The 26,930-nt window shown below is 50.0% G+C and overlaps 10 protein-coding genes across 10 annotated transcripts; 5 read left to right on the top strand and 5 right to left on the bottom strand.

Moving 5' to 3' along the window:
* Positions 1-3,375: 3,375 nt before the first annotated feature.
* On the top strand, positions 3,376-4,836 carry BU24DRAFT_444106 (FAD binding domain protein; the record flags this gene model as incomplete). Its single annotated transcript, XM_033530624.1, has 3 exons — positions 3,376-3,841; positions 3,892-4,264; positions 4,316-4,836. 3 exons carry the CDS (start codon positions 3,376-3,378, stop codon positions 4,680-4,682), a joined length of 1,206 nt encoding a protein of 401 aa, XP_033379235.1. The 3' UTR covers positions 4,683-4,836.
* A 150-nt stretch (positions 4,837-4,986) lies between these two features.
* Positions 4,987-7,106, top strand: BU24DRAFT_427091 (uncharacterized protein). The gene is made up of 2 exons (XM_033529136.1): positions 4,987-5,332; positions 5,380-7,106. The coding sequence occupies exons 1-2, from the start codon at positions 5,069-5,071 to the stop codon at positions 7,087-7,089; spliced, it is 1,974 nt and encodes a 657-aa protein (XP_033379234.1). The 5' UTR covers positions 4,987-5,068; the 3' UTR covers positions 7,090-7,106.
* Positions 7,107-8,086: 980 nt separating this feature from the next.
* Positions 8,087-9,649, bottom strand: BU24DRAFT_454435 (FAD-binding domain-containing protein; the record flags this gene model as incomplete). The annotated part of the gene is made up of 3 exons (XM_033531317.1): positions 8,087-8,543; positions 8,636-9,143; positions 9,199-9,649. The coding sequence occupies 3 exons, from the start codon at positions 9,647-9,649 to the stop codon at positions 8,087-8,089; spliced, it is 1,416 nt and encodes a 471-aa protein (XP_033379233.1).
* A 1,276-nt stretch (positions 9,650-10,925) lies between these two features.
* On the top strand, positions 10,926-12,608 carry BU24DRAFT_471965 (MFS general substrate transporter; the record flags this gene model as incomplete). The annotated part of the gene is made up of 1 exon (XM_033532720.1): positions 10,926-12,608. The coding sequence occupies one exon, from the start codon at positions 10,926-10,928 to the stop codon at positions 12,606-12,608; it is 1,683 nt and encodes a 560-aa protein (XP_033379232.1).
* Positions 12,609-14,179: 1,571 nt separating this feature from the next.
* Positions 14,180-15,960, bottom strand: BU24DRAFT_48170 (putative cytochrome P450). Its single transcript, XM_033533193.1, has one exon. It carries the CDS (start codon positions 15,919-15,921, stop codon positions 14,329-14,331), a length of 1,593 nt encoding a protein of 530 aa, XP_033379231.1. The 5' UTR covers positions 15,922-15,960; the 3' UTR covers positions 14,180-14,328.
* An 890-nt stretch (positions 15,961-16,850) lies between these two features.
* BU24DRAFT_466649 (uncharacterized protein) lies at positions 16,851-18,524 on the bottom strand (the record flags this gene model as incomplete). Its single annotated transcript, XM_033532385.1, has 4 exons — positions 16,851-17,003; positions 17,094-17,771; positions 18,221-18,403; positions 18,462-18,524. The coding sequence occupies 4 exons, from the start codon at positions 18,522-18,524 to the stop codon at positions 16,851-16,853; spliced, it is 1,077 nt and encodes a 358-aa protein (XP_033379230.1).
* A 1,393-nt stretch (positions 18,525-19,917) lies between these two features.
* BU24DRAFT_466648 (uncharacterized protein) lies at positions 19,918-21,024 on the top strand (the record flags this gene model as incomplete). Its single annotated transcript, XM_033532384.1, has 4 exons — positions 19,918-20,326; positions 20,378-20,498; positions 20,569-20,621; positions 20,675-21,024. The coding sequence occupies 4 exons, from the start codon at positions 19,918-19,920 to the stop codon at positions 21,022-21,024; spliced, it is 933 nt and encodes a 310-aa protein (XP_033379229.1).
* An 804-nt stretch (positions 21,025-21,828) lies between these two features.
* On the top strand, positions 21,829-23,837 carry BU24DRAFT_398936 (S-adenosyl-L-methionine-dependent methyltransferase; the record flags this gene model as incomplete). The annotated part of the gene is made up of 2 exons (XM_033525396.1): positions 21,829-22,029; positions 22,108-23,837. The coding sequence occupies 2 exons, from the start codon at positions 21,829-21,831 to the stop codon at positions 23,773-23,775; spliced, it is 1,869 nt and encodes a 622-aa protein (XP_033379228.1). The 3' UTR covers positions 23,776-23,837.
* Positions 23,838-24,746: 909 nt separating this feature from the next.
* Positions 24,747-25,784, bottom strand: BU24DRAFT_313382 (uncharacterized protein; the record flags this gene model as incomplete). Its single annotated transcript, XM_033522851.1, has 2 exons — positions 24,747-25,326; positions 25,471-25,784. Coding segments are annotated over 2 exons (894 nt in total), but the record flags the coding sequence as incomplete, so codon positions are not given.
* Positions 25,785-26,230: 446 nt separating this feature from the next.
* BU24DRAFT_48124 (uncharacterized protein) lies at positions 26,231-26,631 on the bottom strand. Its single transcript, XM_033533161.1, has one exon. It carries the CDS (start codon positions 26,582-26,584, stop codon positions 26,363-26,365), a length of 222 nt encoding a protein of 73 aa, XP_033379226.1. The 5' UTR covers positions 26,585-26,631; the 3' UTR covers positions 26,231-26,362.
* Positions 26,632-26,930: the final 299 nt, after the last annotated feature.

Below are 26,930 nucleotides of genomic sequence, written 5' to 3'. Positions count from 1 at the left end.
TATACAAACACTCGGAGGGTTAAAACGGAGGCGGGTCGCTACGACGCTAATGCTTTCGGGACAGTACCTCCCGAGATTTACTCGAAATGTCGACTAGTGTACTACAGCCAGCGATGTATGTACCTTAAATCCGGTCTAGAGCCTCATCAAGCTCTTCTAGAGTCACGCTTGAGCCATATCTTGTTTCTATACCCGTTGCAGACATTAAGTGCTCGACGCAGGACGCAAAGTCAGCACCATCTTTGGCCCTCCAATTTTGTAATTGCTTTGAAAGTGTCGCACCGAGTCCCTGTGCTTGGACGATGATCGATTCAAGGCGCTTTTCTTTTAGATTGAAGACCGCGGTCTGCCCGGCGCTCCGGAAACATACATGATAAGAAGGCAATAGCTCCTGGTGCTTCTCGTGGAATCATTCGATCATGCTTATTGAACCAGTTAACGACTATTTCGACGACAGAATCCAGGGTATTGGGTATTTTCAAAGTTTTTCTGGTGGGGATTTTATCTAATTCCTCGAGGAGGCCGCACAGAACACTAAAGCTGAACGGCATGCTGATAGACGAGTAAATTGCGTTGAATTGAAAGATGAACGTTTCTGCCTGTGTATAATGGGTCGGCGTGGGTGGATAGGCATCACCTCTGTCACAAGTTCGGGCTGGGACAAGGTTGGTATAAATGAAGAAGCCATTTCCTAATTGGACGCCTGCTTCCAGACGATGAACGCGTCACCGAAACCTCGCAAAACAGCCGAAGATCAGAGCTTTCTATTAGCCTTATACGCGTCATCAGAGAAAGAAAGAAAACCCCGAGGGATATAGAGTTCGCTGTTGAAATAACTAGATGGTGATCGCGGACTCGTTGGATCAGGTCTCCCATGCATCGAGCTCCTACACCCAAATCTGGGGGCTTGCTTACGGCGCTGTAGCACGGCGTAACTTCACTACCTTAGAGTGGCGACTCTCGTTGAGCATCGCCTCATCAAGAAGAAAGGGCATTACGACGCCCGCGCTACACTTGAGCTAGAAGTACTTTCGCATGACATCAGTTCAGAATGGCCCATACCAAGACCCACGATTTGCGTCGCCATAGGCTGATAGGATGTAGGAGAGCAGGGTAAAGTTGCCCAGCTACTACAATGGCCACCCAACACCACCGCATGAAGGGGCTTGCTGAGTAGAAATGACGTCCCGTGCAGCAACGGAGCTCCCGATGGATGTAAACGGCATTGTCCCTGGCTGAATATTGCATGAGCTTGCCCGCCGTGACACTACCATCCAGATGCAAGACTGCCAGAACCCTAGTTGTTGCACATGAACAAGGCGTTGTCCGAGGTTGATAGCGCTGCCTCCTTCATGCTGGGATGGGTAATGTGTATCAATTGTCCGAAGCCGAACAACAACTCAGTCCCGACAGGATCGCTCAAGGTTCTCCAAGTCATTGAAACTTAAATCATCTCCCCGCGATATCATGATGATAAATAGCACAGGTAGAGTTGAAGTCGGGTCCCGCTCAATCGTGAGTCCAACCCACGAAAAACCATGCATCTTTATAAATACTAGTTCGCCAGTGATTCAAATTGAAAGCCATGGATATTCACACAGACCTCTAGATCCAATGAACAAACCCAGTCCCATCCCATACAAAGCACCAATACCGCACAACTTTGAATCATCAGTCAAGTCCCGACGATAGGATCTGGTGTGATTAGCCAAGTCCAGAGTGCTGCAGATACATCAACAACTGCACTTCCGGATGAAGCTGAGGCATTGATACCACGAAACTGTTCAATTGGCACAAAAGAATTCTATGTCGGACTCGCTCACAACGTGACATACCACATCATTCCTCTCAACATCTCGAAATTTATACCGGCAGGGGTTAAACAGGTACTTCAGAAACATTCAGCCTCTTGATGATGCTTTGACCACGCTCACGACGCCAAATATCTAGGGCGCTTTGATAATTGGCGTAGTCTTAGCCTTTATTATGACCACTTTTTCAATGTTTTCAATATTCGGTAGGACTCTCCCTTACGGCTATTTTTCTGCGGTCAGAGTTCCGAGAGTTGGAGTTCTCACTTTTTGCATCTATTGTTACCGCAGAAACCTGAGGCTATGAGGTCGCCCCCGCAGAGCAGCTTGAAAACTTTTCAGCGACACTTTGTCAATGCATCAGATCAATTCCAAATTTCACTCGGCTAGTGACCTGTAAATCTTGTGCAGAAGTATAATGTGTCGGAACGCATCCAAATATTATTAGTGAAGAGACCCATAGAATCTAGTAGGGATAGAACTATCATTGAAGAAAAACAGGTTGAATATCCCCCGGTAAGAGAAGGCCAAGAAAGAAGCGTCGAAATATGGTCGTAAAGAACCAATGTCATTAAGAGACGAAGAAACAGAGGCCGATGAAGCGCCTGTCAGTCATTACTGCAAGAAGAGTGAGCAATGCCACACTCATTGCTCCATAATTCCCCTAACGGCAACCTCGCCAACATCATTTAGAAAGCCTTCTCGAAGGACTCTCGCGCCAATGGTGCGAACTAGTCAACGAGCGGATGTGCGTGGCTACGGTCCCCCAAGGTCACGGCTTTCACGCGCAGTCGGCCATGATCCCCCTACCCCTAAGATCGGCAACCATGAGGGAATGGAGGCACGCAGCTATCTTCTCGTCGGCCGTTTTGTTCGGTATATCACACTTTATCTACTGTAGTGGAGTCAATTGCCGCGACACTGCAAGCGCTGTGGGATGAGTTTCGAAACCTTGCGGCCGGCTTCTCTGGAGGGTACCGATTAGGAAAGACACAGCTTATACATATAGCAACCTCAGAGATATGGATTCCCTAGACGAGTTACTCTAACCCTAATATGATCCTTCGAAGCTCAGGGCAGGGCTAAAATCCCTTGTACTGGGGCTGATAATACCCTCGACAAATTATCACCGCAGCGCGCCCACCACCAATAATTACTACCGTTCTATTACGCAAGAAACAAATAGTCCTATTTTTATGCACAGATGATTAGGGTTCATCTAGGAGCAAAGTTGTGGTTCGGCGTTACTAAAGGCCGAAGGTCTCCACATTCGAAGGACTCGGCGTTCGGTGAAAAGATTACTTATTTTGGAAAAGTGATATGATACGCAATGGGGGTGCCGACATCATCCTTTCGGTGATAACATCTCCGCCGATGGCTTTGTAGCTCATGAAGTAGGACAAGTATGGCAACAATGAATATATAAAGCTGGCGCTGCTTGTTGAAGACAAGCTCGAACTCTTAGGTGCGATATCACAACCGTACGCAAGTCTATCAACTTCTAAACATATCTTCAGTCAAACATTTACTATTTTCAACAAACGAATCACGAGAAGAAAAATAAATGCCTCTGAAAGTCGTCATTATTGGGTCTGGCGTTGCCGGCTTGGCAACTGCTGCTATCTTGCGCAAGAAGGCAAATGTCACAATCCTGGAGCGTAGCACGGAGGAACGCATTGCCGGAGGGCAGGGCGTTGGACTCGGTCCTAACGCGACCAAGATTCTTGATTCTATGGGCTATGATCGCGTGCAATCGCATGCTGTGACCTCCAAGGGATTCAAAGCGTATGATGTATCTAACGGAAACCTCGTGAAGAAGATACCGATGGACGTTGTTGGAGAATACGGAGCGGATTGGCTCATGACCCTGCGAAAAGACTTTAGAGCCGAGTTACTACGACTGGCGACAGAGCATGATGAGAGCACCAGGCCTACTCTCCGTTACAACTGTAAGGTGGAAAATATCGACGTTCACGAAGGAGCTGTAACGCTCCAGGGCGGCGAGGTGCTCTCTGCCGATGTCATTGTTGGTAAGCTCTTCCATGTTAAAAAATATTTGGCATATGCTTATTCCGAACAGTTGCTTCAGGCATTCATACCGATCTGAAAGAGAAAATTGTTGGCAACGACAGATTCAAGGCAACTCCAACTGGCCAGACTATCTTCCGTTTTCTTGTCTCAGCCTCGAATGCTACAAAAGTAGTCGGAAAACTGCCTGAGTGGTGGGATCCCAAAGAAGGGGGGTATTTATCGATCATGAGAACTGACGATGGCACCAATCGTGCTCTGATCACGTACCCGTGCTGTGACTTCAAATACGTCAACTTCAGTTGTGCTTTTCCGAACCACTATTTGAAATCAAGCGCGGGGGAATCATGGTTTACAGATGGCAATCTCGATGAAGTTTTGGAAATCTTTAAAGACTTCCCCGCCCCTTATGCAGACTTCATGAAGTAAGTGCAGTTCCAGATCATTCTCACTGCGCTAGAAACTTACTGTCTAAGGCATGCCGAGGAAATAAAGGTATGGGAACTCCGGGATCACGACCCATTGCCTACCTATGTACAAGGCCGAGCAGTGCTCATCGGCGACGCTGCCCACGCTATGGCTCCCTTCCAAGGACAGGGCGGAGCCCAAGCTCTTGAAGATGCAGAAGGTCTTCGCATCCTAATTGAGAACAATATCTCGCGCGGGGATATACCAGAGGCCCTTAAGCGTTGGGACAAGGCTCGTAGGCCCAGGGCCTCGCAAGTTCAGGAGAATACACGACAAGCTAGCCGTAAACTCAACGAGGTTGACTCGATGAAAAACATGGCCTATAACTGGACGTATGACGGAATTTTTGAGGCGTTGAAGGATTTGGAGACTTGAAATCGCCGATTGAGAAGGGATGTGCTGTGTTTCCTATTGATAGATCAGCGCTTTTGATTGCTAGTAACTAGTAAATATAAGATAGCACGGCAAACTTGATGTAGGAGCCGTTTGGTTAGATAATCTTGTGTAAGATAGCTTACCCAGAGTTGGTAGACTTGCGGCATAGGAGGTTGTGTACTGCCCTTTATCATTCCCTATAATCATGGTGATTGGCAGTCCTCGTGTCGGATATTTTTCGGGTGAGGGAAAAGCCCCTGCGCCGTGGTCTACATAGTGAGAAGTGCATTTGGCTCCTTGATATCCCACCAGAAACAGTCCAGTAATAATCGGGACTTGATAAGTATCCCCCAGGGCCAGCCTGAAGTGCACTGCTCCCGTCCCTTATGGAGGAAGAAACGATTCCTTGGCGAATAGGATCCCAAGGCCGAAAGCCCCGCACTCTGGTTTCCTGCTTGCCATGTCATCGACGCAAAGTGAAGTGCGACCGTGAGCAGCCCTGCAACAGATGTTTGATAGCAGGACGGAGTAATGACTGCATCTACCAAAACCCGCGGTCTCCTCGTGCGTCATTTCCAGCCATTGGCGCCTTCATTGATGGCAAGGCACGCCTGGCTAGGGCAAACTCTTGGGCTAGTTTATGCTGGGAGGTAGGTTGCAACACCTTGGCTTTAGCCCATGCTAATGATAACCCAAGTTCGAAGAAGCTCGTCCATATCTGTTCGGCCTCGACCCTGAGTTCCGCGCAATGTATGACAAGGTGGAAGGGCTAAAATCCTTGTTCTTGTCCTCAAATGGCCGCTTTGCCAACAAGGACAATCTTCAAATTGCAAGCGCGTCACTGCGGCTCTCCAAATCGGAACTGTTATCATATATTTCAGATCGTGGGGTCATCGATACCCTGCTTTCTAACTATATGCAGACTTTCAATAGGATTCTACCTCTCTGGAATCCAACACTATTTGACGAGGAAATAGCGAGATTCTGGGATAGCCCCGAGGATGCCGACCTCACGTCTTTTGCTCAACTTTTCGTAATGCTTGGCCTCAGCTGCCACTCTGCGCCAGCTAATACTTCGACTTTGCGCAAACACGACCTTTCCGAGATGTCAAAGACGTTTTTCACGATTGGAGAAGCAGCATTTAATAACTCCCGTTTCAAATCTCTACATGATTTGGCAGGCGTAAGAACGCTTTGTATGATGATAATAGCTAGAATGATAGACTTAGTCCCCATGCATGATACGCAGGACGGTACGCTATTGTTCGGATTGACAGTCCGTGCAGCCCAGAATATGGCTTTAAATCGTCACCCAAGCCTTTTTTCAGGGATGCCTGAGAATGAAGGGATCAATCGGATTATCATCTGGACAACCATCGTCTTTATGGACCAATTTATCTCAATTCACTTCCATCTACCCCCTCTCATCCGCCGAGAGGATCATGACGCTACATTCGAATTCTCTATACAAGATGGCTCAACAACCAGTAATTATGGAATTTGGGAGGAGAGACTAAAGGATAGCAGCGACGAAAACCAACTGGCGTTCCTGGCTTTGATGTCCGCGCTTCTTCCCACAGTATCCGTTATTCTCGAGCAGCTACACTCGACCAAGCCAGCCCTAAATTATGAGGAAGTTGGAAAGCTAAACAAGAAGTTACGAGATAGCTTGAGTCTCGCCATGCAGCTCGCGATGGGAAAAATGGAGGGTGCTACCTCCGCTGACGTTTCAATGCAACGCGGTTTGTTGGAAATATTCATCCGGAGGGTCTTGTTGGATTTACACCAACCATTCGCCATAACCCAAGAGGCTTCAGCCAATGCGGAGCACTCACGTTTAGCAGTGCTCGAGTGTGCGCTAGCTCTTATGATTTGCCAGGAAGGCATATTTGAAGCCGCGGGTCAACATAGCCAGATGAAGTGCCTGCTAGACCTTTTCAAAGATGATTTTGGGATCGCAATCATTTATGTCACTCTTGGAATTCGCCGAGGGGACTTTACTGTCTCGCCAGTCGACACTCTACAGGCTCCACCAGAAGAAGTTGCATGGACGGCGCTAAGAAGGGCTACGGAGCTAACGGAATGGTACACGGGAGTGTCGGTGAAGCATTTTCGAATATACGCGGGAGCTATGTATCTTGTTGCGGCTCTAGAGGCTTTAGAAACTGGGGCGCCGATGATGCAAAAGATGATGGAAGCAGGGCACATGATTATTGCTGCAATAGAAAAACGCAAAGGCAAAGGGGCAGAATGTGGCAACCAGACAACGCTGCATACGAACATTTCTATGTTTGAAGGCTTCGGAGAGCCTGAAGAGATGGGCGGTTTCATAAATGCCTTGGGATTGTCTAGTGGGAATGCAGAGTTACCTGCAGTTAACCCTTGTTTTTATACCTTTCAGTCATAGGTTAGCTTTAAAGTCACCATTTTCCTTAGGGACCCCTCCTCCTCGTGAATAATCATTTAACTCAAGTGGCACCCTACCTCATTCGTGCTCATATAGAGACCAAAAATGGTAACAAACAAAGTGTTAAGACCCAAATTGGGATAATAGCCATATAACGTGCCTTCAACTAAGCACTGAGGACCGACTTCTATGCAGAAAGCCGGAGCATGGGGAGGGATTGCCATGGTGAAGGGAAGGGAGACGAAGGGGAAGAGCAGGAGAGAGTTGGTATGGCTACTTTCGAGTTGACGCATCTTCTTCAAAATGTAAAGAGTTGTAACTGCACTGCCATTTCACCAGCATTCCATGTACCCGCCGAAGTGTCTATGTCATTGATTGTGACGTCCCAGTCATAGACGTCAGGCTACGTAGTTGACCCAACAACTCGCAGAATCAACTACAGGTCAAATCCTTTTCGAGATTGAAGTTTTACATCATTCTCTATAACCGACTACATATTTGGAAGATTATGGAGAAACTGATACATACGACCATTGGACATTGAAAACAGGGCTTCCCGTTCGCTCAGCCATACTTAAGCAATGTACCGGCGGACTAGTAGTTGAGTGGGTGACCATCAGCGAATCCCCGCTGTTGTATGTTTTTTGTTTTTTTTATTTGCCAATTTCATGCTACTTCTAACCAATAGGAAGAAGCCATGTAGGGAGGGTACTTAGAGATTGCGTCTTAGAGATTGCGTCTCTATTATGCAGGCATTGTAAATTTCAGCTAATGTTAGGTTATAGTTACCATCAAATTACGTATATAAGTAGAATAGGTAGTAGCATCGTTTCTATATAACATGAGCAACATCGTTGCGACTTTCACGCTTACAATTATGCTGCTACGATCATGTACATTACAATATCCTTTCACTACATGTCCACAAAGTAACAAAACTTCATTCTCTACATTTCCCACAGAGATAGATTGTGGTGCACCGCAGCAGCTTACAGCGCTAAGTGAACAGCTTAAAGCCACCAGGTACAGCTTTCTGGAACAATCCTTCAGGATCATACTTCTTGCTCACATCCTGCAGCTTCTTCTTATTCTCTGCACCATAAGAATCAATTGGGTCCTGGAAGGCAGCAGCATAGTTCATGAACTCGTAATTGATCGTCTTGTTCCTCGAGCGAGCGTCATACTTGATCTTTTCCAGCGTCGATTGCATGACTTGGAAGACCTTTTCGTCATCGTTCTCATGCTTCCAATACGTGATGAGCAGAACGGATACGAGAGGACCGTGAGCGGGATCTAGGCCGAGAGAGTTCCCGCCCGCCTCCGCTGTCTTCTTGAGTAGCGAAACGGGGTAGGGCTGCAGTGTTAGAGAGCAGACGAGTCCTTCCACGGTCTTGATGGGGTCAAGAGCGGCGGTGTATATGTCGGCAGCCGCTTTGAGCGCGTCCACATCGGCTCTTAAGACGGTGTTCATGTATGAGGTCGTGGATTATCAAGCTTTGTTAGTTCTCTATATGACATATGCTGCAGTGTCATTGGCAGACTTTACCTTCGACGGTCCATGGCATCTCCTGTTTGTTCCGTTGCCGCCTCGACCAATTTGAGCTTCCGCATTGAGTAAAGGGCGTCTACTTGTGGCTGAATATTTGTGAAAGGCTCGAGTACCTCGGGATTTCTTTCAGTCTCTTGAGTATAGTATAGCTGGTTTTGGCACATAGTCTGGCCAAACTGGGCGGCATATCCGATGCTAAGCATAAGATGGGTCTCTGCGGTGGCATTTGGATTCTTCAACTCTGCAACCAGGGCCTCCAGCTGGCTGGGGAAGCTGGGCGTGAAGTAATAGACGCTGCCGCCCCAGAATGGGCCTTGCTTGAAAGTACGGACGTCGTAGCGTGTCACGACGCCGAAATTATTGCCGCCGCCACGCAGTGCGACCAATAGATCAGTATTCTCGTGCTCGTTGGCGTTGACGATGTCGCCAGATGCGAGTACGACTTCGTAGTTGATTACGTTGTCGGCTATGAAGCCTTCACGAGTGGAGAAGAATGAGAGACCGCCTGCTGCGTTGTTAGAAAAACGCATCTTACAGCTCTACAGGATAGGAAGACTTACCTGATAGAGACAGTCCACCAATGCCCCCTTTGCCACTTCGACTTCCAGAGGTCGCGAGACCGAGAGGAAGCAACCTTTCGTAGACTGCGCCCCATCGCTCTCCAGCTGCGATTGAGACGGAATCATCCTTGACCTCTATGCCGGTCAACATACCTAGGTCGAGGGTGATGCCGTCCTGGATATTTGCACAGGCATGGGTGGGCTGTTGACCTCCGCCGCGGATAGCGAACTTGGCGTCCCCATTGCAAGTGTAGGGTTGGGTGATTTGAATGAACTTAAAGACTTCGTGTTTATCCTTGGGTCGGAATATGGCAGCAGGAGTGACGTCACTCTCGATGGCGGAGAGGTACGATCTATTCAGTTCATCGAACTCTAGTGATCCTCGAAGGAATGTCTGATTAATGGGGAAGGCCTTTTGAAGGGCTGCAATAGCCTGCGAGGAGAAATTCATTACGAGAAAAGCAGTAGATAAGGTAGCATACAGTAGTGGAATCGTGAATAGAGCCACAGGTATCATCTATGCTAAAGATTTTATTTTTAACTCCATGAGTCTTCCATTCTCAACTCATTATGTACTCGCCTCTTCAAAGGGAAGCTAGTGCGGATGGATGCTGGCAGTGTTGACAGCCAGAGCCGAAGGATGAGACAATGACAGCCATAGGTATCAAAGTCTAGGTAATGACCCATATATTCGGGGACCAAGACCATGTCCAATACTCGTTATTCGTGCCCTCTTCCGGATACGAAAACATTGTGGCGTTGCTATATTGCGGCGTAGTCATTGCTCTCCAAAGGATCATGACGACCCAACGTTGACTGCCTACCGAACATAGCTAGTGGCTAATAAGCCCAAGCAACTAAGGGAAATCATCACTGGAGTCAATATGATTTCGATTATACAGTAGATGCAACCATCGTCTGAGCGGATCAATAAATTTCTTGTCTTTCGAGAGCTTATGAAACATTGATTCAGGTAGGTAACTATTACATACCTTATAGCTACATACAACACTAGCAATTCAAACAACAGCATCAAATCACCGGAAAGAAAAAGCAAAAGAATGATATCGATAGAATGCAGCAGTTGTCGCTGGACTTGAACAGCGAGCGAGTGACTAGTAGTGCTCGATCTAGTCCTGTCGAGGAGTGAAGATAACTTTGGTATCTCCTTTTGGCAACATGCTGGATCGCCATGTGAACTGTCGTAAGGCATCCAGGTCAACAAGTTCACAGTCAAAGTGCGTTATCACTTGGCCTGTAATGACCTTCATAAGCGCGACAGCGTAGTATTTCCCCGGGCTACGTTCGAGTAAGTGTTTGCTTATGAAGTATTTCATCCGAACTCTTAAATGAGAATGGGAACACATACAATGCCATCCGTTCAGTGCCCCAAACATGCCAAAAGCTGTTGACTTCTGTCAATTTAGAGGACTTCCCCAGCATTACTTTGAAACCTTCACCAGTACCTTCAACAATGGATTGATCTGCGAGCCTGAAGCTGGAATTCCTGGCTCTTGCAGCAGACGATTGCATATTTCTTCTATTAATGAGCCCGCTTAGGTAGTAAGAGTTTGTCTTTTCCTATTCTAGATTATCCATGTTTCTGGATCGATCAAATCAGCGGCGGAGTCAGCTCGGCTTTGTAATTACGCCCCGTTCCACCATGCAACTCCTTTCTGCGCTCGATCCTCTCTGTGTCTATCGCCTGCTAACGCCTCACTTTAGCAATGCCTGAGCAACTACATGAACAACAATCCCAACAGCAATACTCGACGTCTATCCCAGGAGGCACCGAAAACAAACCTGCAAAACCGAAACTAGGAGGCAATGCGAACCGCTTCTGGGGCATCTTTGCCGCACTCTGCATTCTCTCCTTCATATCTGCCCTCGACGTCGCCATCATTACCACCGCTCTTCCCAAAATCACAGCCGAGATTGGTGGCGCTACGCAATATGTTTGGATAGCAAACTCCTTTGTGGTGGCCTCTTCGGTTCTACAGCCACTGGTAGGTCAACTGGCCAACATATTTGGTCGTAGATCTCCACTCATCGTATGTGTCGCTCTCTTCGCCTTAGGGAGCGGTGTATCTGGCGGAGCACATGATCCGGGCATGCTGGTTGCCGGACGCACTGTGCAGGGCGTAGGTGCCGGAGGCATCTACGTACTTCTAGACATCGTGTGCTGCGATCTTGTTCCACTTCGGGAGCGCGGGATGTATCTTGGCCTGATGAACTCGTGGGCTGGCGTTGCCGCGGGTATTGGGCCCGTCGTCGGTGGTGCTCTGGCGGACTCTAACTGGCGCTGGATATTCTACCTTAACATTCCCATCTGCGGGTTGGCACTGGGAGTGATTCTTCTATTCATGCGTTTAAAGACCGGAGCCCAAGAGAACAGCATCCCAAAACTCAACCAGATTGATTATCTGGGCAACTTGATCTTCATCCCCAGCATGGTCGCCCTGCTCTATGGCCTAGTCACGGGTGGAATTGCTCATCCATGGTCAGCATGGCGCATTGTTCTCCCTCTCGTTATCGGCATCGTGGGCTGGATATCGTTCCACATCCAACAACTCTTCACGACCGTCCCAAGTGTACCCACTCGCCTCTTCAGCAACCGCACCTCAGCCACAGCCTACATATTGACATTCACGTCGAGCATCCTCGTACAAGCCCTGTCCTACTTTCTTCCAGTCTTCTTCCAAGCGATATTGGGCACAACCGTCCTCCGCTCGGGGACCAACCTTCTCCCATTTGCGCTCGGCACACTGATCTTTGCCATCATAGGCGGCATCCTCCTTAGTAAATTCGGCCTCTATAAACCCCTCCATGCCACTGCCTTCGCTCTATCCGCCCTGGCCTTTGGCCTTCTCACCATCCTCAATACCACTACCGCAAGATGGGTCATATTCCAGCTCATCGCGAGTGCGGGCTCCGGCATCATTCTCTCGTGTCTCCTTCCAGCCATCATGGCCGCGTTGCCTGAGTCAGATGTCGCTGCTGCAAGCGCATTATACAGCTTCATCCGCACCTTCGGGTACATATGGGGCGTGACCATGCCATCTATCATCTTCAATGGCGTCTTCAACAACAACCTTTCCGTTATCTCGCAGGCGTCCTTGCGCGAGCAGCTCAAGGACGGCGCTGCGTATGCGTTTGCGAGTGAGATGCATCGGATACGCCATACGCTGGATCCGCGTGTGCTCGGTGAGGTTGAGGAGGTGTACATGCGTAGCTTGAGGGCGATCTGGTGGGTCGGGCTGGGGATTAGTATCGTTAGCTTTTTTGCTGTGTTTGTGGAGCGTGGTTTGGAGCTGAGGAAGGAATTGGAGACGGAGTATGGGCTTGCTGAGCAAGACGAAGGGAGTAAAGATAATGATCGGGAAAAGAGTGGTGGACTGGAGGGCATTTGAACTTTTATCTACTGTGTATTTTATCGTCTTTCACTTCGTCTTCGTCTTTCATTTCTGCTTATTCTCTAGTAGTGCAAAGATAACCCAGTCGGTGTCAATCTACTAACCCTACCAGCGTTTGGGCCACCCTGGGCCTGACTCACTTTCACCTCTTATTTTCGGCCTATATAAGGGCCCTAATTTGCAAGAACTTTCAAGAATTCCGAGGCTACCACTGAAGTAGGGAAATCAGCCACTACCAAGAATAGCTTTTCTACGACCTGTGTGGCCGGAGTGGAATCCTCGATTCCACAAAACCTGCACAGTGTTACCGAGTCATACATCGGATACTGCACATTAGCATTGATTTTCTGTTCTGTCTTTTCGGGAACAGCTCAGGTTCAAACCTGGGTTGTTTCTACTTTTCCTTTTTTGCTTTTTTTTGCTTTTTTCTTTATCTCCTTTGATGTATCCGATAGAAAGGTACTCAGATATCTGAGGTACATATGTCATTAGCGCATATTGCCATAGCATAAATCAACAATGTTCCATTGAATGGAAAACAACAATACATGCCTTAACTTGATACCATTTCATAGGAAGTAAGGTCTTGGCTTACGATGATCTGTGTCTCATTAACCCGGTTTTTCTTCCCGACTGTGCCCCCTCACGGCTTCTAATGATGCAGTAGCGATCAACTGATTTGTCTGTACGATCTACAAAGACAACTTGAAATCATAGCTGACCAATTGTTGATACTGTTTGATTGAGGCGTGGTTTGCCAACACCACATGTCTCAGCACGAATCAGCTGTATAAGTTGCGGGCAAAGCAAAGAGATAGCAAAGAGAATCTAGCAAAGCCGAATGTAACGGCACCAGCATCGCCTACAATACGCTTCTATGACCAACGACCATGCAAACCAACAACATCCCTTCTTTGATCCCCGTCTCCTCATTCAACACTCCACTGTCAGAGGCAGCATCCATCCTTACATTCACTATTCTTGCGTTCTTCCTACTCTTCACCCTTGTCAGATACCTTCCCAAAATCACCAAAGCCATTCACATCTCACTAGCAATCACCACCATACCTCTTGCAAGTAAGTCTCCAATCTCAGCTCCTTGACTCGATATCGTTTAAGATCATTTCCAACGACAATAGAATTTCATTAACGCTTGCTTCGTGACGGATGATTGCGATCGGGCGAAGCACTTGGGTATCACGGAGGCATTAAGCTTCCGAACCCACAAAGGTGTGGAGCCGATGAGGAGGAGGTATAAATTGCCTTTGATGGATATAGATGAGATACGATAATTTACAAAGTTGGCTCCAGAGTTATCGTCTCTCGCAGATGTGTGGAATGAAGCTAAGTTTGCTTGGTCGTGGTCGTGTTTGGGGGAGGTTGGAGGCGCCGTGCGGGAACGCACTTCGAACGAGATCATGAGGGTGTGATGTAATGATAAGATATATGTATAACTATCACTCACTGTTTCCTATCAATCCAAAGTCTGATACTGAGCGAGATTGGGTGTTGGGTGTGTCTGTCCATGACACTGGATATCACTCACCTAGGTAGCTATCCCACCTACCAACCTACCATCCTACCATCCCACCTGCCATCCTACCATCTCACCTGCCATCCTACCATCCTACCATTCCACCTGCCATCCTACCATCCCACCTACCAACCTACCTCCCATCCTCCCATCCTACCAACCTACCAACCAACCCACCCCCCTTCATCCCCCCGAACCTCCATCTTCACCCAACACCTCCACACGACACGGATACCCCTCAGAAGGATGCGTCCCCGCCTTCTCAGTCTGATACACCCTATCCCCCCTCACAGTCCTCACTTCCTCCCTCACCTCCCTCACTAACCACCTCATCACCCTCCCCCACAGCCCCTTCCGCTGTTCCTGGATCCTCCCCCACTCCTCATACGCCTCGACGAACCTAAACGCCCTAGCCGTCATAACCAACACAACCTTCACTTCCAACAGCGCAAGTTCCTGCCCGATACACCTCCTCGGACCGACGTCGAACGCCCGCCACGCGCCCTCGGGCGGATACAACGCGTGCCCCGGCTCCACGAGCCACCGCTCGGGCAGGAAATCCATGGGCCACGGCCAGACGCGCGGGTTCATGTGGAGACCTTGGTGCATGAGGATGATGTTGAGGCCTTGTGTAGGGAGGACTTGGCCGTTGAGTGCGGTGAGATTGACGTCCGGGCCGCCGAGGCGCATGTTGGCGGCTGGGGGGTAGAGGCGGAGGGTTTCTTTGATGAAGGCGAGGGTGTAGCGGCATTTGGAGAGGAGGTGAGGGGAGGAGCGGAGGAGGGCGGCGGTTTGGGAGGGGGAGGTGCGGCGGCCGAAGATGGAGTCGTGTTCGTTTTGGAGGAGGGATAGCGCGGTGGGGTTCCGGGTCATCGTGTGGATGGCGAAGGCGATGGTGGAGGAGGTGGTGTCGTTGCCGGCGAAGAGGAAGAGGCGGATGTGGTTGGAGACTATGGCGGCGAAGTCGTCGTCTAGTGTGGATGATTGTAGGAGGTGCCTCTTGTCTTTCTCCGCAATGTAGGCTTCCAATACAAGCGAGATAACGGAGAGTGGACGCTTTGGCTGTTCCTGCAGATTTGCTAGGCGGTCTGCTTTCAGCTCTTCGAAGCGATTATGGAGTTCCTTTTTGATGTAATTGACCATCTTTCGACCGTAATACTTCTGGATGATCGGTCGCAGGGGATTGAGTAGCACCCGAGGATCCCAAAAGGAATGCCACCGAGTAATGGTGTTCAAAGCGGTTGGGATGATATGCTCAGAGCGTTGATAATCGATATTCGAGTCGAGCGTAACTTTCATGATGATGTCGAAAGTCAGACGCGTCGCGAACTCATCCAACGAGAAAATACTACCCTTCCTAGCCTCATTACGGAGTTTCTCGTTGAAGACCTCACAGCAGTCCACAATAAAAGGAACATGGTTCATCAATTTCTGAGCGCTGAATCCAGGATTGAGGAGAGTCCGCCACTTCTTCCAGTCCACGTCATTCATTGAAAGTATACTTGGTCCACCAACGATGGGTTCGACAGAGTCTCCGGCCAAGGGAGGCTTCGGGAGAGCGAGTTTCTGTGTCACCAAGTTGGCTACGTCCGGGTTGGAGACGACAATTGAGGATGGGTAGCTGGGCCAGAGATCGATAAGGAACATCTCTGTATCTGCGAATTCTTGACTTAGATCTTGCATGGCCAGGCCGACGTTTGCAAGTGGTGGGTATCGACTCGTGTAGCGAAGCAGCACAAAAGAATGGCCGAAGCACCAGCTCCAGCCATCCGGCATTGGCAGTGCGGGCGTTAGTTTTGAATCGGTTGATATGAGCACACAGAACTTACGAGACCTTGCTTGCGAAGGCGGTTGATGAACGACCGGTGTCGATATACCGCTAGGACGATGTACGTAAGGCCTGTTGCTGCAATGGCAGCAATTGCAACGATGATGCCTCGCGATATCATGATGACCTGGAAGAGCTCAGTGATGAATGATTCTTGGAAGAGGTAAATCATGATAACCTTCATGAGATATGACACGGGAATAAGGAACAGAATTAAACGCCACCATGACGAAGCCCACACGGCACAGCTTTGATAGCGAAAGCGTATGTTGTATAGGTATTTAATTGAGGCACAATCTAATATCCTAGCTGCTGACGGGATGCACACCGAAGTCAGGTCCATTCATAGTAACAGTAAGAGAAGACAAGCTTGAACAAAAACATTAGCGAGAGCCTAGTTGGACTGATTGGGTTCATGATCTGACCTCGCCGCATTCCTTTTGATTGACATGCGGCGTAGAGGTGGGCGGGCTTACCACGAAACAAAACTATTCATTCTCTCGAGTGGCGTGGATGAGATTTCGAAAATCAATGTTGTGGATAATCAGCATGACATGTAAGGGATGTTAGCCTAAGAAGCATGAATACACGTAAATGAAGTATCGTTGTTAGCTGTGATCTGTACGAGGCTCAAGTTTAGTTGAGCGAAACATAGAAATCGCGACGGACTGAACATTGTGTATTACTCATTGCCCGACTCGAAATCTCGACACCACGTATGTACGTTCGAGTGGCTATACCCTCTATTCGTCAACCCATGTCTGAGATGCTCTGCTCCAAGAGCTCTGTATCAATTAGCGTCGTCTGCGCCATTCCTTCCAAATCCTTCTGAAAACCAAAGAAACAAACCGTTTCTATCAACTCTTCGACCAAATGATTACGATGCGGGAGCTTTGATGGCAAACTGCTTCAAGTACTCGTAGTCGGCAACATTGGCCGCAACGATGTCACGGATGTGCTTCGCGCCCTTCTCGCCGTACTTCTCTGTCCACTCGGCGAAAGCTTCTTCGTCACTCTTTAGGACTTTCTTCTGTTTCAATGCAATGTTAGTCGAACTCTGTCCTACTAAAAATTTGCCGCTGGGTCGACAGCGCCCATTCAAGGTGTTTGTAAAACATACATGCGTCCTGGCCTTCAATCCGGTACTGTTGATCGCGTCCTCATGGAAACCCTTCCACTTCTCAAAGGCTTCCTTGGCATTCTTTTGATCCACTTCATTGTCCCATTCTAACATGGAAGGGTCGTACTCAATGCCCGTGCTCTCGCAAAAGACCTTGAGGATAGCAGGAGGGTTGTCAAGCAGATCATCAGCGTCAACGACGGTAATATCCACGGCGTTGCTCGTCCCATTGGTGCCATTAACGCCATTGGTATGAGACTCGCCGGCGATTTTGGGGCCAACCTGTCCGACGGAACGAAGATAGTCAAACAAACGGCGCAACTCGGAATATCCGGCTTCGTCTGCTCTCAGGTACGTCCATCCGGTGAGCTCATCAAGCGGAGGAACGGTGCAACGGTAGTAGGATGGAATGCTGTACTGAGGATGGCGGATCAAAAAAGCAAAATGGAAACTTCCCAAAAGACCTTTCGGCACAATTGTGGGGTTTCCTTCCTCGGCTTTGGTATCATACGGATAAGGCCGCTGTCCCTTTGGTGAAGTGGGGGTTGTGTCCCGGATTTGAGTTGTGTCCGCACCAGCTGAAGCGTCGTAGTGTTTTAAGCTCGGAGCTATTCTTGCGGGTTCGTTCTCAAGGGGAAACCAGTAAAGGGCCATGTCCTTGACGAAAGCCCGCTTTCCCTAGATGCATTGTGAGCATGTGCCTCCCAAGAAGAACTTGGGCAAGCATCATCATGAAAATGCGTGGAAGAAAAGGAAAGAAAGATGGGGATAAAATTTTGCTTGTGCATATAAGTCTGCGGGAATTTGGGAGAGAAGGGTCGTGTGATATGATGCTGTTATCGTTGCAGTGGTACCAAGGTATATGTGGCTCACGGATTGGCGATGACAAGGGGGTCAGATCTCGGTATGTCGACGAGTTGTATCGCTCGTAGAGAACGCAATAAAGCCACCAAATAGCGTCATTTCGTGGGGAAGGGAAAGGGTGGAACACGTGAAGACGCGCTTCGCAAATGAGAGGAAAGCATTATGAAGGAGAAGCTGATTGGCCGGAATAGACTTCAGATGGGAGATGGAGTGCGAATGGGGAGGGAGGTGAGGCATGTTCTGGGAGAAGAAAAGGATCCAACCTCAAGGTTCGGCTGTGCAAATCTGTCGAAGATGTTCTTGTAGGTGATCTTGCTGTAGCCGCTGCTTTCGCGCTCCTCTTCGCTTTCTTCATAGCGGAGTGCGATTCGTTCTGGGCCATAGTAATAGGCATCGCCAAAGGGTTCGTGAAAGCACTTTAGCGTGTCGCGACGGGTCATGAACACCTTGATCCCAGGTTAGCATCGTCTATGGCGCGAGTTGAAATGACAAGCTGGTACGAACCCGTTCAAAGGCTGTGGAGCATGCCCTAGGGTGTGTCGTTACGAAGAGTGGTTTGCCCGACATTGCGACTGTTTCCGATGTTGAATTCGAGACAATGTTTGAAGTAAGAAGTAAGAAGTAAGAAGTGAAAAGGCTCGACTATGAGAGTCCACGAAGACTAGGCGACAAGTACTATATAAGAAGACGATTGAGATGTGTCAAGCTCACTCTGGCACTGTTGACCGAACAGAGACCGGACGTAAACTAGCAGGGTTTTCTGTGGGCAACGGGGGGTAACAACACTGGACTAGATGCCAACTTCCAATCCGCGACCGATGAGAGGGATGGAGTGGATGAGAAGGCGAGAACGACAAGTTAATTATAATTACTAGATTGCTCTAGGTATCCGTTGGGGGTGGACGGGTAGGGGCGCAATCGCCTGGGCCGGAGACGTGGTAGGTGGGTTGGATGTGGTATGTAGGCTAGACAAGGTGTACCACGTACCGCGCGCAGGGAAAGAAAGCGCCGCCCTGCCACGCGCTGTGTTCTACGGTGCGCCTCCAAGCCTTACTGGATGTCCATATCCAAACAGGGACAGCATCGTGGTAGGCGACAGGTGGCGTTGAGATGGCCCATGGTGTACAGTACCGGTATGTCGCCCTGATGAAGCCACGGTGGGGTTGGTTACCCGAAAGGATTTGGTAGAGCTGGGGTGGGATAACAGTCTAACTGGTAGCGTTTCGGAGAAAGGCAATTGGGAAAAGGACGAGGCAAAATGAAGATGACAAGGGTTAGAGAGAAGGACACAGCGAGAATGTCATTGGAGTAAAAATCGGGTTTGCATGGAAAACTGTGTTCGAATTCTCATTCTACGAGGGATAATTGTTGAGTGTACGGAACAGGTGAGGTTGACTGGAGAGAGATTACGTCACTCTTTAATTCTCTTATTCTCACTAGCCGTTTCCTGCCCCTCAGTTAGTTCACGGGAGCTAGTCTGCTTTGGGCCAAACTGCTTCCCATTTTCGCTTGGCTCAAACCTCCATCGTTCTTCAACCTCACTTCGTCAGTGAGAATGGGCGATATTTGGCAGCGTTTCATTGACAATCACCATGGCACACGTTGCAATTGCTTCAAACGAAGTCTCTAGGCATACACAATTCATTTCTGCTAGCAATCCTCTCACTATCGGTTCAATTGAAGCTTGAATAGCCATGGACTAGCGCACTGACTGCTATCACAACGAAGACAATATTTGTGTTGAACTTTACAACTTTCTAACCTCAATTCCGCTTTGATTCTTTGGGGCCTGTACCAATTGACAGCTCTATTCGCATTGATGAGCTATAGATCGAACAAGACCAAACCTTGGTTCCTCTGCCTCCTGCTACCATTGTGTGACCAAACAATAACAGTGCCATAGCACTCTCTATTATCACTTCCACCTTCACTTGCAATTGTTTATATTGATAACCAATCAATGAGTCAACAATACTATTGTAAAGAGGGATTTCCACGTGGCGCTGCTAGGCACCGAGCAGAGAATGGCGCCATCTCAATACTGCCTTCACTTTCCAATTCCCACCCTTTAAAAACCCTCCCCCCCACAACTTTGTCGCAAACCAACCAACACACGAGAACATTTCTTTGGAAAGAAGAAGAAGAAGAAGCTGACGAGAAGCTTGCAGATACCATCACCATTCTCGTCATCGTTACCATCCTCGTGACTATCACCATCATCATCATCATCGCCATCATCATCGTTGTCATCAACATGACACCACGACCGGAGCAGCCTGCTCCCCGCGCCCAACCGGCGCAACCAGAATCGTCCACCCCGGTGGACACCGCAATCGAGAGCGTGGAAGCGCTCAACCTATCTTCTCAACGTTTGTGTCAAACCCTTATCCCCTGAGCTGATGTGATTGCTAACTGCGTAGCGTCCCTTCAAGCAGGTTCGGCTCAGCAGCGCCCGGAGACGATTGTCGTCAAGTATGACGACTACTTCGAAGAAGTCATGTGCTTCAGCAGCGTCGACAATCGCCCAGAGACTGGCGATGTGTGAGTTTCCCAAACGCATTCAGTGTTTCTCTCCATTTTGTTACCCTCACTAATCCATATTTTCTCGCAGCATCCGAGAGTACATCAGGAGTCTATGTACTCACAATGGCGCCAATGTGCACAGTCAGTGAACCATCCCTCACTTAATCGATGATTACATGCTGATGATCTCATAGCCGGCACCATCAGGATGGACCGAAGCGCCATCCCCTCTGGCCGCTGGTCAATCGCCTTCGCACCCGCCATCCTCGCCCCCAACAGCGCGTGGGTCATCATCTTCGGCGCCCCGCGCGACTCGCAGTTCTTGTGGTTCTTCTGGTCCAGTAGGGGCGGAACCGAGGAGCATGTGCTTCGATTGCTGGTCCACTTGCGCGAGTCGGGAAAGATCAAGGCCGAGGAGCCGATGAAGATTGGCGATGACAGACACAAGAAGCTCTTCGAGATCGTTGAGCAAGCCGTCTGGAAGGACCAAAACCCGGAGTTCGAGACCCATTGGGCGGTTGGAGAATTCAATGCCGTTGAGTGATCGATCGAAAGACTGGACACACGAACGACCCCAAGGTCGCGATGGAGGAATGAAATCACTTTTGTCTTTACGGTGTCGGTGGGATGTATATCAATGTGGGTTTCCTTTGGGCGTTGGCGGAGTTTTAAGATTATACCCTAGTCTACCTTGTGCCATGGATGAGCCAGGTATTGACGGATGAATATTGCACTGCTGCGAGATAAAGCGACCGCTTCATATCAGGGAAGTAGCGGTAAGCCATAGCAAGCACAGCAAGCGCTTTTCAGATAGAACAAGATGATCAAGTCATCTGTTATCAATCGATTATAAATGCAATCCCAACTAGTCTCAATCATGCCAGGGGAACCTCGTGTCACTAATCATGTCTTAAGTTCTTGAGAATTACTTACCTTCAACATGACTACACAACACTCAAATGCTATCGATCCTCCAGTTCTATTCTAATAGGCATAACGATGTATGATTCAACATGGCCGCTTTGGATTTCGACTCATGCCTCGGCCGCGTCATAAAACATTCGGGCACTTCGCACTAGTTCAGAGCCAGGTCTAGGTAGTCCTTAATTGAACGAAGCACATCGAGCAATTCCCTCTCAGTATTTGGTAACATCCTGCGTCGAGATCCAAGTAGCACAAGTCGAACGTAGTCATATTGGGCAACTTATAAATAGCTGGCGGCATACCACATCAAGCACCCCTACCCCAACCAAACCCTTATCGATAGCATCGGAGCTTGGACCCCACGCCAACGAATTAGACGTCCAGAAAAAAAAGTAAACTCCCATATGAATCGCAAACAACCTCAATGTCTTTATACTACGAGGCGGCGGCCCTCCTCGCGAATCCCGAGAAGACGGGCGGCTCGCTGAAGTCGCGACTGTTCAAGAAGAAGGACCTGAAGAGCTCGCCCGGGCAGCTGTACGCGCTGATCACCGAGGCCTCGAAATGGTCTCCGGTGCTCAAGAATGTCATTGAGAAGAGCGGAGTGCTTGCGGAGGAGAAGAAGGTGCGTACTTGTATTGCATTGCGTTGCATGACTGGACCAAACGGTGGTTGAAGAATGAAGGTCTAACAAATTGAACAGCTCACTCCAATCCTCGCACTCCTTCTCACACACGACGTCGTGCTCTCGAAGAACGGCGTTGCCGCCGCTGCAAACCACGTCCTGAAACTCGCCATCAATCGCCACAAAGCGCGACTGACAGCTGAATTCACGAAGGCCCGCGTGCGCGCCGGATTCCCCACCATCAATGCCTTCAGAGAGGCCGTCAACAACGGCGAGTTCGAAGAGGAGGACGAAGATGAAGCCGCGCGAGGCGTCATACGACACCCACGCTGGGTACGAATCAACACCCTGACGACGTCACTGAAAGAGCAACTATCCACGACATTCGCGGGATACACCGAGGCGAGCAGTCTCCAGGACATCCTCTCCTCGCGCGGCTCCGCGAAACTGTACTTCATCGACGCCCACATCCCGAACCTCCTCGCACTACCCTCCAAAATCGACCTATCAAGGAACGCAGCCTACCTCGCCGGGCAACTCATAATGCAAGACAAAGCGTCCTGCTTCCCCGCCTACCTCCTCAACCCAACGCCCGAAGACGGCGACGCGATTGACGGCTGCGCAGCCCCCGGCAACAAAACCACCCACCTCGCCGCGATCCTGCACTCACAGCACCACGACGGCCGCCGAGTCTTCGCCTTTGAGCGTGACGCCCTCCGCGCGAAGACGCTCGAGAAAATGGTGCACACCGCGCTGGCCGACCAAATCGTGACCGTCAAGGCCGCGCACGACTTCCTCGCGTCGAAGCCCACCGCCGACGAATTCGCCAACGTTGGCGCCATCCTCCTCGACCCAAGCTGCTCGGGAAGCGGCATCGTCGGCCGCGACGACGTCCTCAAAATCCACCTCCCCAGCACCTCCTCCACCTCAACCCCCACCGCCCGCGGCAGCAACAACAACAAAAAGCGCAAACGCGGAGCCGACAAACCTCAAGACACCACCACCAGCTCACCAACGACCCTCCGCCTCCCCCTCGACAACACCACCATCCCCGAACAAGAAGAAGAAGAAACTTCCGACACGGAAACCGCAACCGCAAAAACCCTCTCAGACCGCCTAACAGCCCTCTCCACATTCCAGCTCCGCATCCTCACACACGCCATGTCCTTCCCCGCCGCGCGGAAAATAACCTACTCGACATGCTCGACGCACTTCGAGGAGAACGAGGGTGTCGTGCTGCGCGCGCTGGCGTGGAAGACGGCGAAGCGGCGGGGGTGGAGGGTGCTGAGGCGGGAGGAGCAGGTTGAGGGGATGAAGGCGTGGGGGCGGAGGGGGGAGGTCGAGGCGGAGAAGTTGGAGAGGTTGGGGGGGAGGGTGCTGGATGGGGTGGAGGATGTGGAGGGCGTGGTGGAGGGGTGTGTTAGGTGCGAGAAGGGGACGGGGGAGGGGACAATGGGGTTCTTTGTTGCGGCGTTTGTGAGGGATGATGGACTTGCTGGCCGTGAAGATGTCGATACATATCCTCTTCATGAGACGGACTCGAAGGCTGGAGAAGCACTCGAGGCGGACGACCAAGAAGATGAGTGGAACGGCTTCAGCGACGACAACGACGATGTCAATGTCGATACAAAGACGACCCCCTCCAGTACCACAGCTCCGCCCACCACAACTCCGTCCACCACCACCAATCCCACCTCCAACGGCAATACCAGCAAAAGCAAGAAAAAGAAACGCCGCAACAAATAGACCACCTCACCCATCTATCGTAGAACCAAAAGTAGTATATATCAACGAAACCAATCTCGCGGAGCACTCAAATACCATTTCCTTAACATCATATATCTACCTCTTAAAACACCATCTCCTCACATTCAGTCCAACCGAAGAAACACAAGACACGACGCTTGAAAACACAACACGTCAATCCCTGGCTGGTGTGCGGTATATCACCAAAAGCATGAACTTAACATGGGGTCATAGTCCACGTGTTAAATTAAGTGATCACATGCACATACACTAATACACACACGCCAAATGCTCGTTTTTAGAAGAATTCCAATAGATATTACTGATTTGATGATTTCGATGTCTTGGAATTAATAATCCATACATATATAGAATAAATGTGAAAAGTAAGAGGAGATAACGCCGATACAATGCAAAATTTGATCCAATCCGATCCAATGTGATGCGAGATAGTTAAGACCGTTTCGTGTCGTTAGATGAAACATTCCATGAATGAAAGAAAACGCCTGTGAAATGCGATGATGGTGGGAAATTATGGGTTTTTGTTTGGCCGTGCCGTTTCTTTCTTCGTAAAAGGTTGTTGTAAACAGAGCGTGTATGTGTCAAAAGGTCCACGTCCATTTGTGCCGGACATATGGAGTGTGTGGTGAAGAAGAAGATGATAAAGAAGTGATACCACAATATGCCCTCGCCACGGCAAGGCAAGGCAGAAAAAAGGGAAACGATCGGGCTGTTTACTCGACGATAGCGAAGCGCCACATCTGCAGCTCGACCCAGATCCTCGCCATCCCTTTCATCTGCATCACACCTAGTCAGGCGTCATCCTCTCCCGCCACCACCGCAGCACCATTCACAGCACCATTCGCATTCGCAGCGGCGGTAGTAACAGCAGCGACATCACCCGCACCCACCTCCTCGTCGTCCCCCTCCACCTCCTCATCCTCCTCTTCTTCCTCATCCTCCGTATCAAGCTCAGGATGGCACGTCCTACACTGCACGTACATCCTCGCACAGAACCCCCTAACCGTCATCTCAGGGCCGCCATCACTCCCCACGCAGTGCCCCTCGGTACAATACCACGCCCAGTCCCCGCTCTCAGGCACACGCTGCAGGTAGTTCTCGCCCGGCGACCACGTGTCGAGGGAAAACGTAATGTGCGACACGCGCGGGCCGTCCTGCTTAGTCACCTCCCCCGTGGCCGGGTCGAGCACCTCGGACCCCATGGTCTTGAAGCTCTGCGCTGAGTGGTACCATACCCAGAGGGGGTTCCAGAGCGGGTCGCCGATGGCCTTGACGTGCACGTTGAGTTCGCGGACGAGCGAGATGGCGGAGAGTTCGGAGCGCACTTTGGAGGCGAGGGCCCAGGTGGAGGGGGTTAGGTTGCGGGGGTCCGGCACGCCGAGCATCGCGGAGGTCGCGTTGAGTTTGATGTCGCAGCGTCGGACTTTGGCCATGATGGTTGGGGAGACGTTCCATATTCTTTGATCGGAGGAGGGGGAGGGCGTGGAGGTTGGGGAGGCGGTAGTTGCGGGCGCGAAGAAGGATTCATCGCTGGCGTTGAGGTCGCTCTTGGATGCTGCTGCTGGTGGTGGTGTCGTAGGAGTGGCGGGTGTTGTTGTTGATGTCGATGTCGATGATGTTGGAAGGACAGCTACAGGAGTCGTGAAGGGCGGACTGGGTTTGACCTCCGGTAACGCTGGGACTGCGTAGTTTTCAGGCGACACTGTGAGATGGAAGACACGTTTCTTGCAGATTAAGTCCATGAACTCGGCGTAGATTTGCTTGTTGGCCAACAATATCCAGTTGCATTGCTTGGTGTTGCGTTCCGCTGATGAGGGCCGTGTGCTTGGCATCATCCAGGACATCATATCGGAGAGTGAGTGCTTCGCGCATGGTGCCGGCGCCGGGTAGTATGGATCCTCGAGGAGGTTCTCGTAGACCATGTCGCGCAGCTCCGGGGGCAGCGACATGAAAGGGAAGGGATTTTGTAATGCGGACTCCATGGCTCTTCGGTATAGGATGTAGTGGTACAGGCAGCGAATGGCAATGTAAGCGAGGGCCAGGGAGAGTAGGAGTAGTATTACAGATGGGACGGTAAGTGATTGCAAGTCTACTATAACCTTTTCCGACGTCGAAAACAATTCAGTCGCAATGGCAGTGATGGCAGTAGTCAGGGTAGTGAATGGATAGAAGAGCGGAAACAAAATCTGGATCCATGGTTCAGAAGACGGGGCCTCCGCCTTTATGGAAGTGGACGAGGATAGAGTCGCGGGAGGAGCGGGACCAGGGAGGAGGGATGTGTAGGGTAGTGGAGTCGCGTTCATGGTGTTGTCTTGTGGATGTGGAGGGCGCACCGTTTCGCTTGTCACTTGCACTTGACGCACCCCGGGAAGTTCACGGACTCTGCTCGTAACTTTCTAAGGGGCGGCGTTGAATCGAGATTCAAAAGGATCGCCCACTACCGTCCTGAACGAGTGCTACCAAGCAAATTTGCTGCAGAACCGGAGCGGAGCGGCGGATTAAGCGATTCCTGACCTGTTCCGTTTGATGGTGGTGGTGAGGGGATGGTAATGCAGAAGCCGTGAAACTAGAACAAATCCTCCGATGTCTGCTGATACGGTTCGTTTGGATGTGCGGTTTGAGGGGAGTGAGTTCCGCCGGTCAGATGTGGCGCAGAACAGGTCCAGTAGACAGAACGGAGACACAAGCACGCACGAGGTGAAGAGGAGCTATCGTATGAAGAGTCAAGCGTAGTCAAGATAAAGGCAGAAGTGATGTGAAGACAGAGGTCGAGGAGATAAAGTGTCATGTATGTATACGTATAATTATAGGGCAGGCGAACTGCCACCCGTCCACCAGGCAGCGATATTCCTCCCCTTCCACTCGATGATACCTGATACCTTAGTCCCCCTCTACCCACTCGTATTGGCCGTACTTGTACCTGAAAATGCAGGCGAAGCATCAATAAAACTACAACTACAGAAGCACCGCCACATCTTCTATTCCCAATAGGACACTGTTAATTACTCGTGCGTTTTCAGCTGAATCTCCTAGGTGTGAGTCTATCGACTACTGTGTATGTAATGAGTTAGTAACTATTATGCCGTGTACACTCTCCATACGGCGGACTAGGACGCCCAATAACCGCGCAGTGA

Source organism: Aaosphaeria arxii (assembly GCF_010015735.1).
Source record: "Aaosphaeria arxii CBS 175.79 unplaced genomic scaffold BU24scaffold_10, whole genome shotgun sequence".
Classification (NCBI taxonomy): domain Eukaryota; kingdom Fungi; phylum Ascomycota; class Dothideomycetes; order Pleosporales; genus Aaosphaeria; species Aaosphaeria arxii.
Note: the sequence above shows the minus strand (reverse complement) of the source record. Positions and strands in the feature narration are given on the sequence as shown.

Coding starts and splice junctions, on each gene's coding strand:
- BU24DRAFT_427091 (XM_033529136.1), top strand. CDS start 5,069: ATGGAGGAAGAAACGATTCCTTGGCGAATAGGATCCCAAGGCCGAAAG. Junction 5,333..5,379: donor GGGCTAGTTTATGCTGGGAG/GTAGGTTGCAAC, acceptor TGATAACCCAAG/TTCGAAGAAGCTCGTCCATA.
- BU24DRAFT_48124 (XM_033533161.1), bottom strand. CDS start 26,584: ATGACACTTTATCTCCTCGACCTCTGTCTTCACATCACTTCTGCCTTT.
- BU24DRAFT_48170 (XM_033533193.1), bottom strand. CDS start 15,921: ATGCCGGATGGCTGGAGCTGGTGCTTCGGCCATTCTTTTGTGCTGCTT.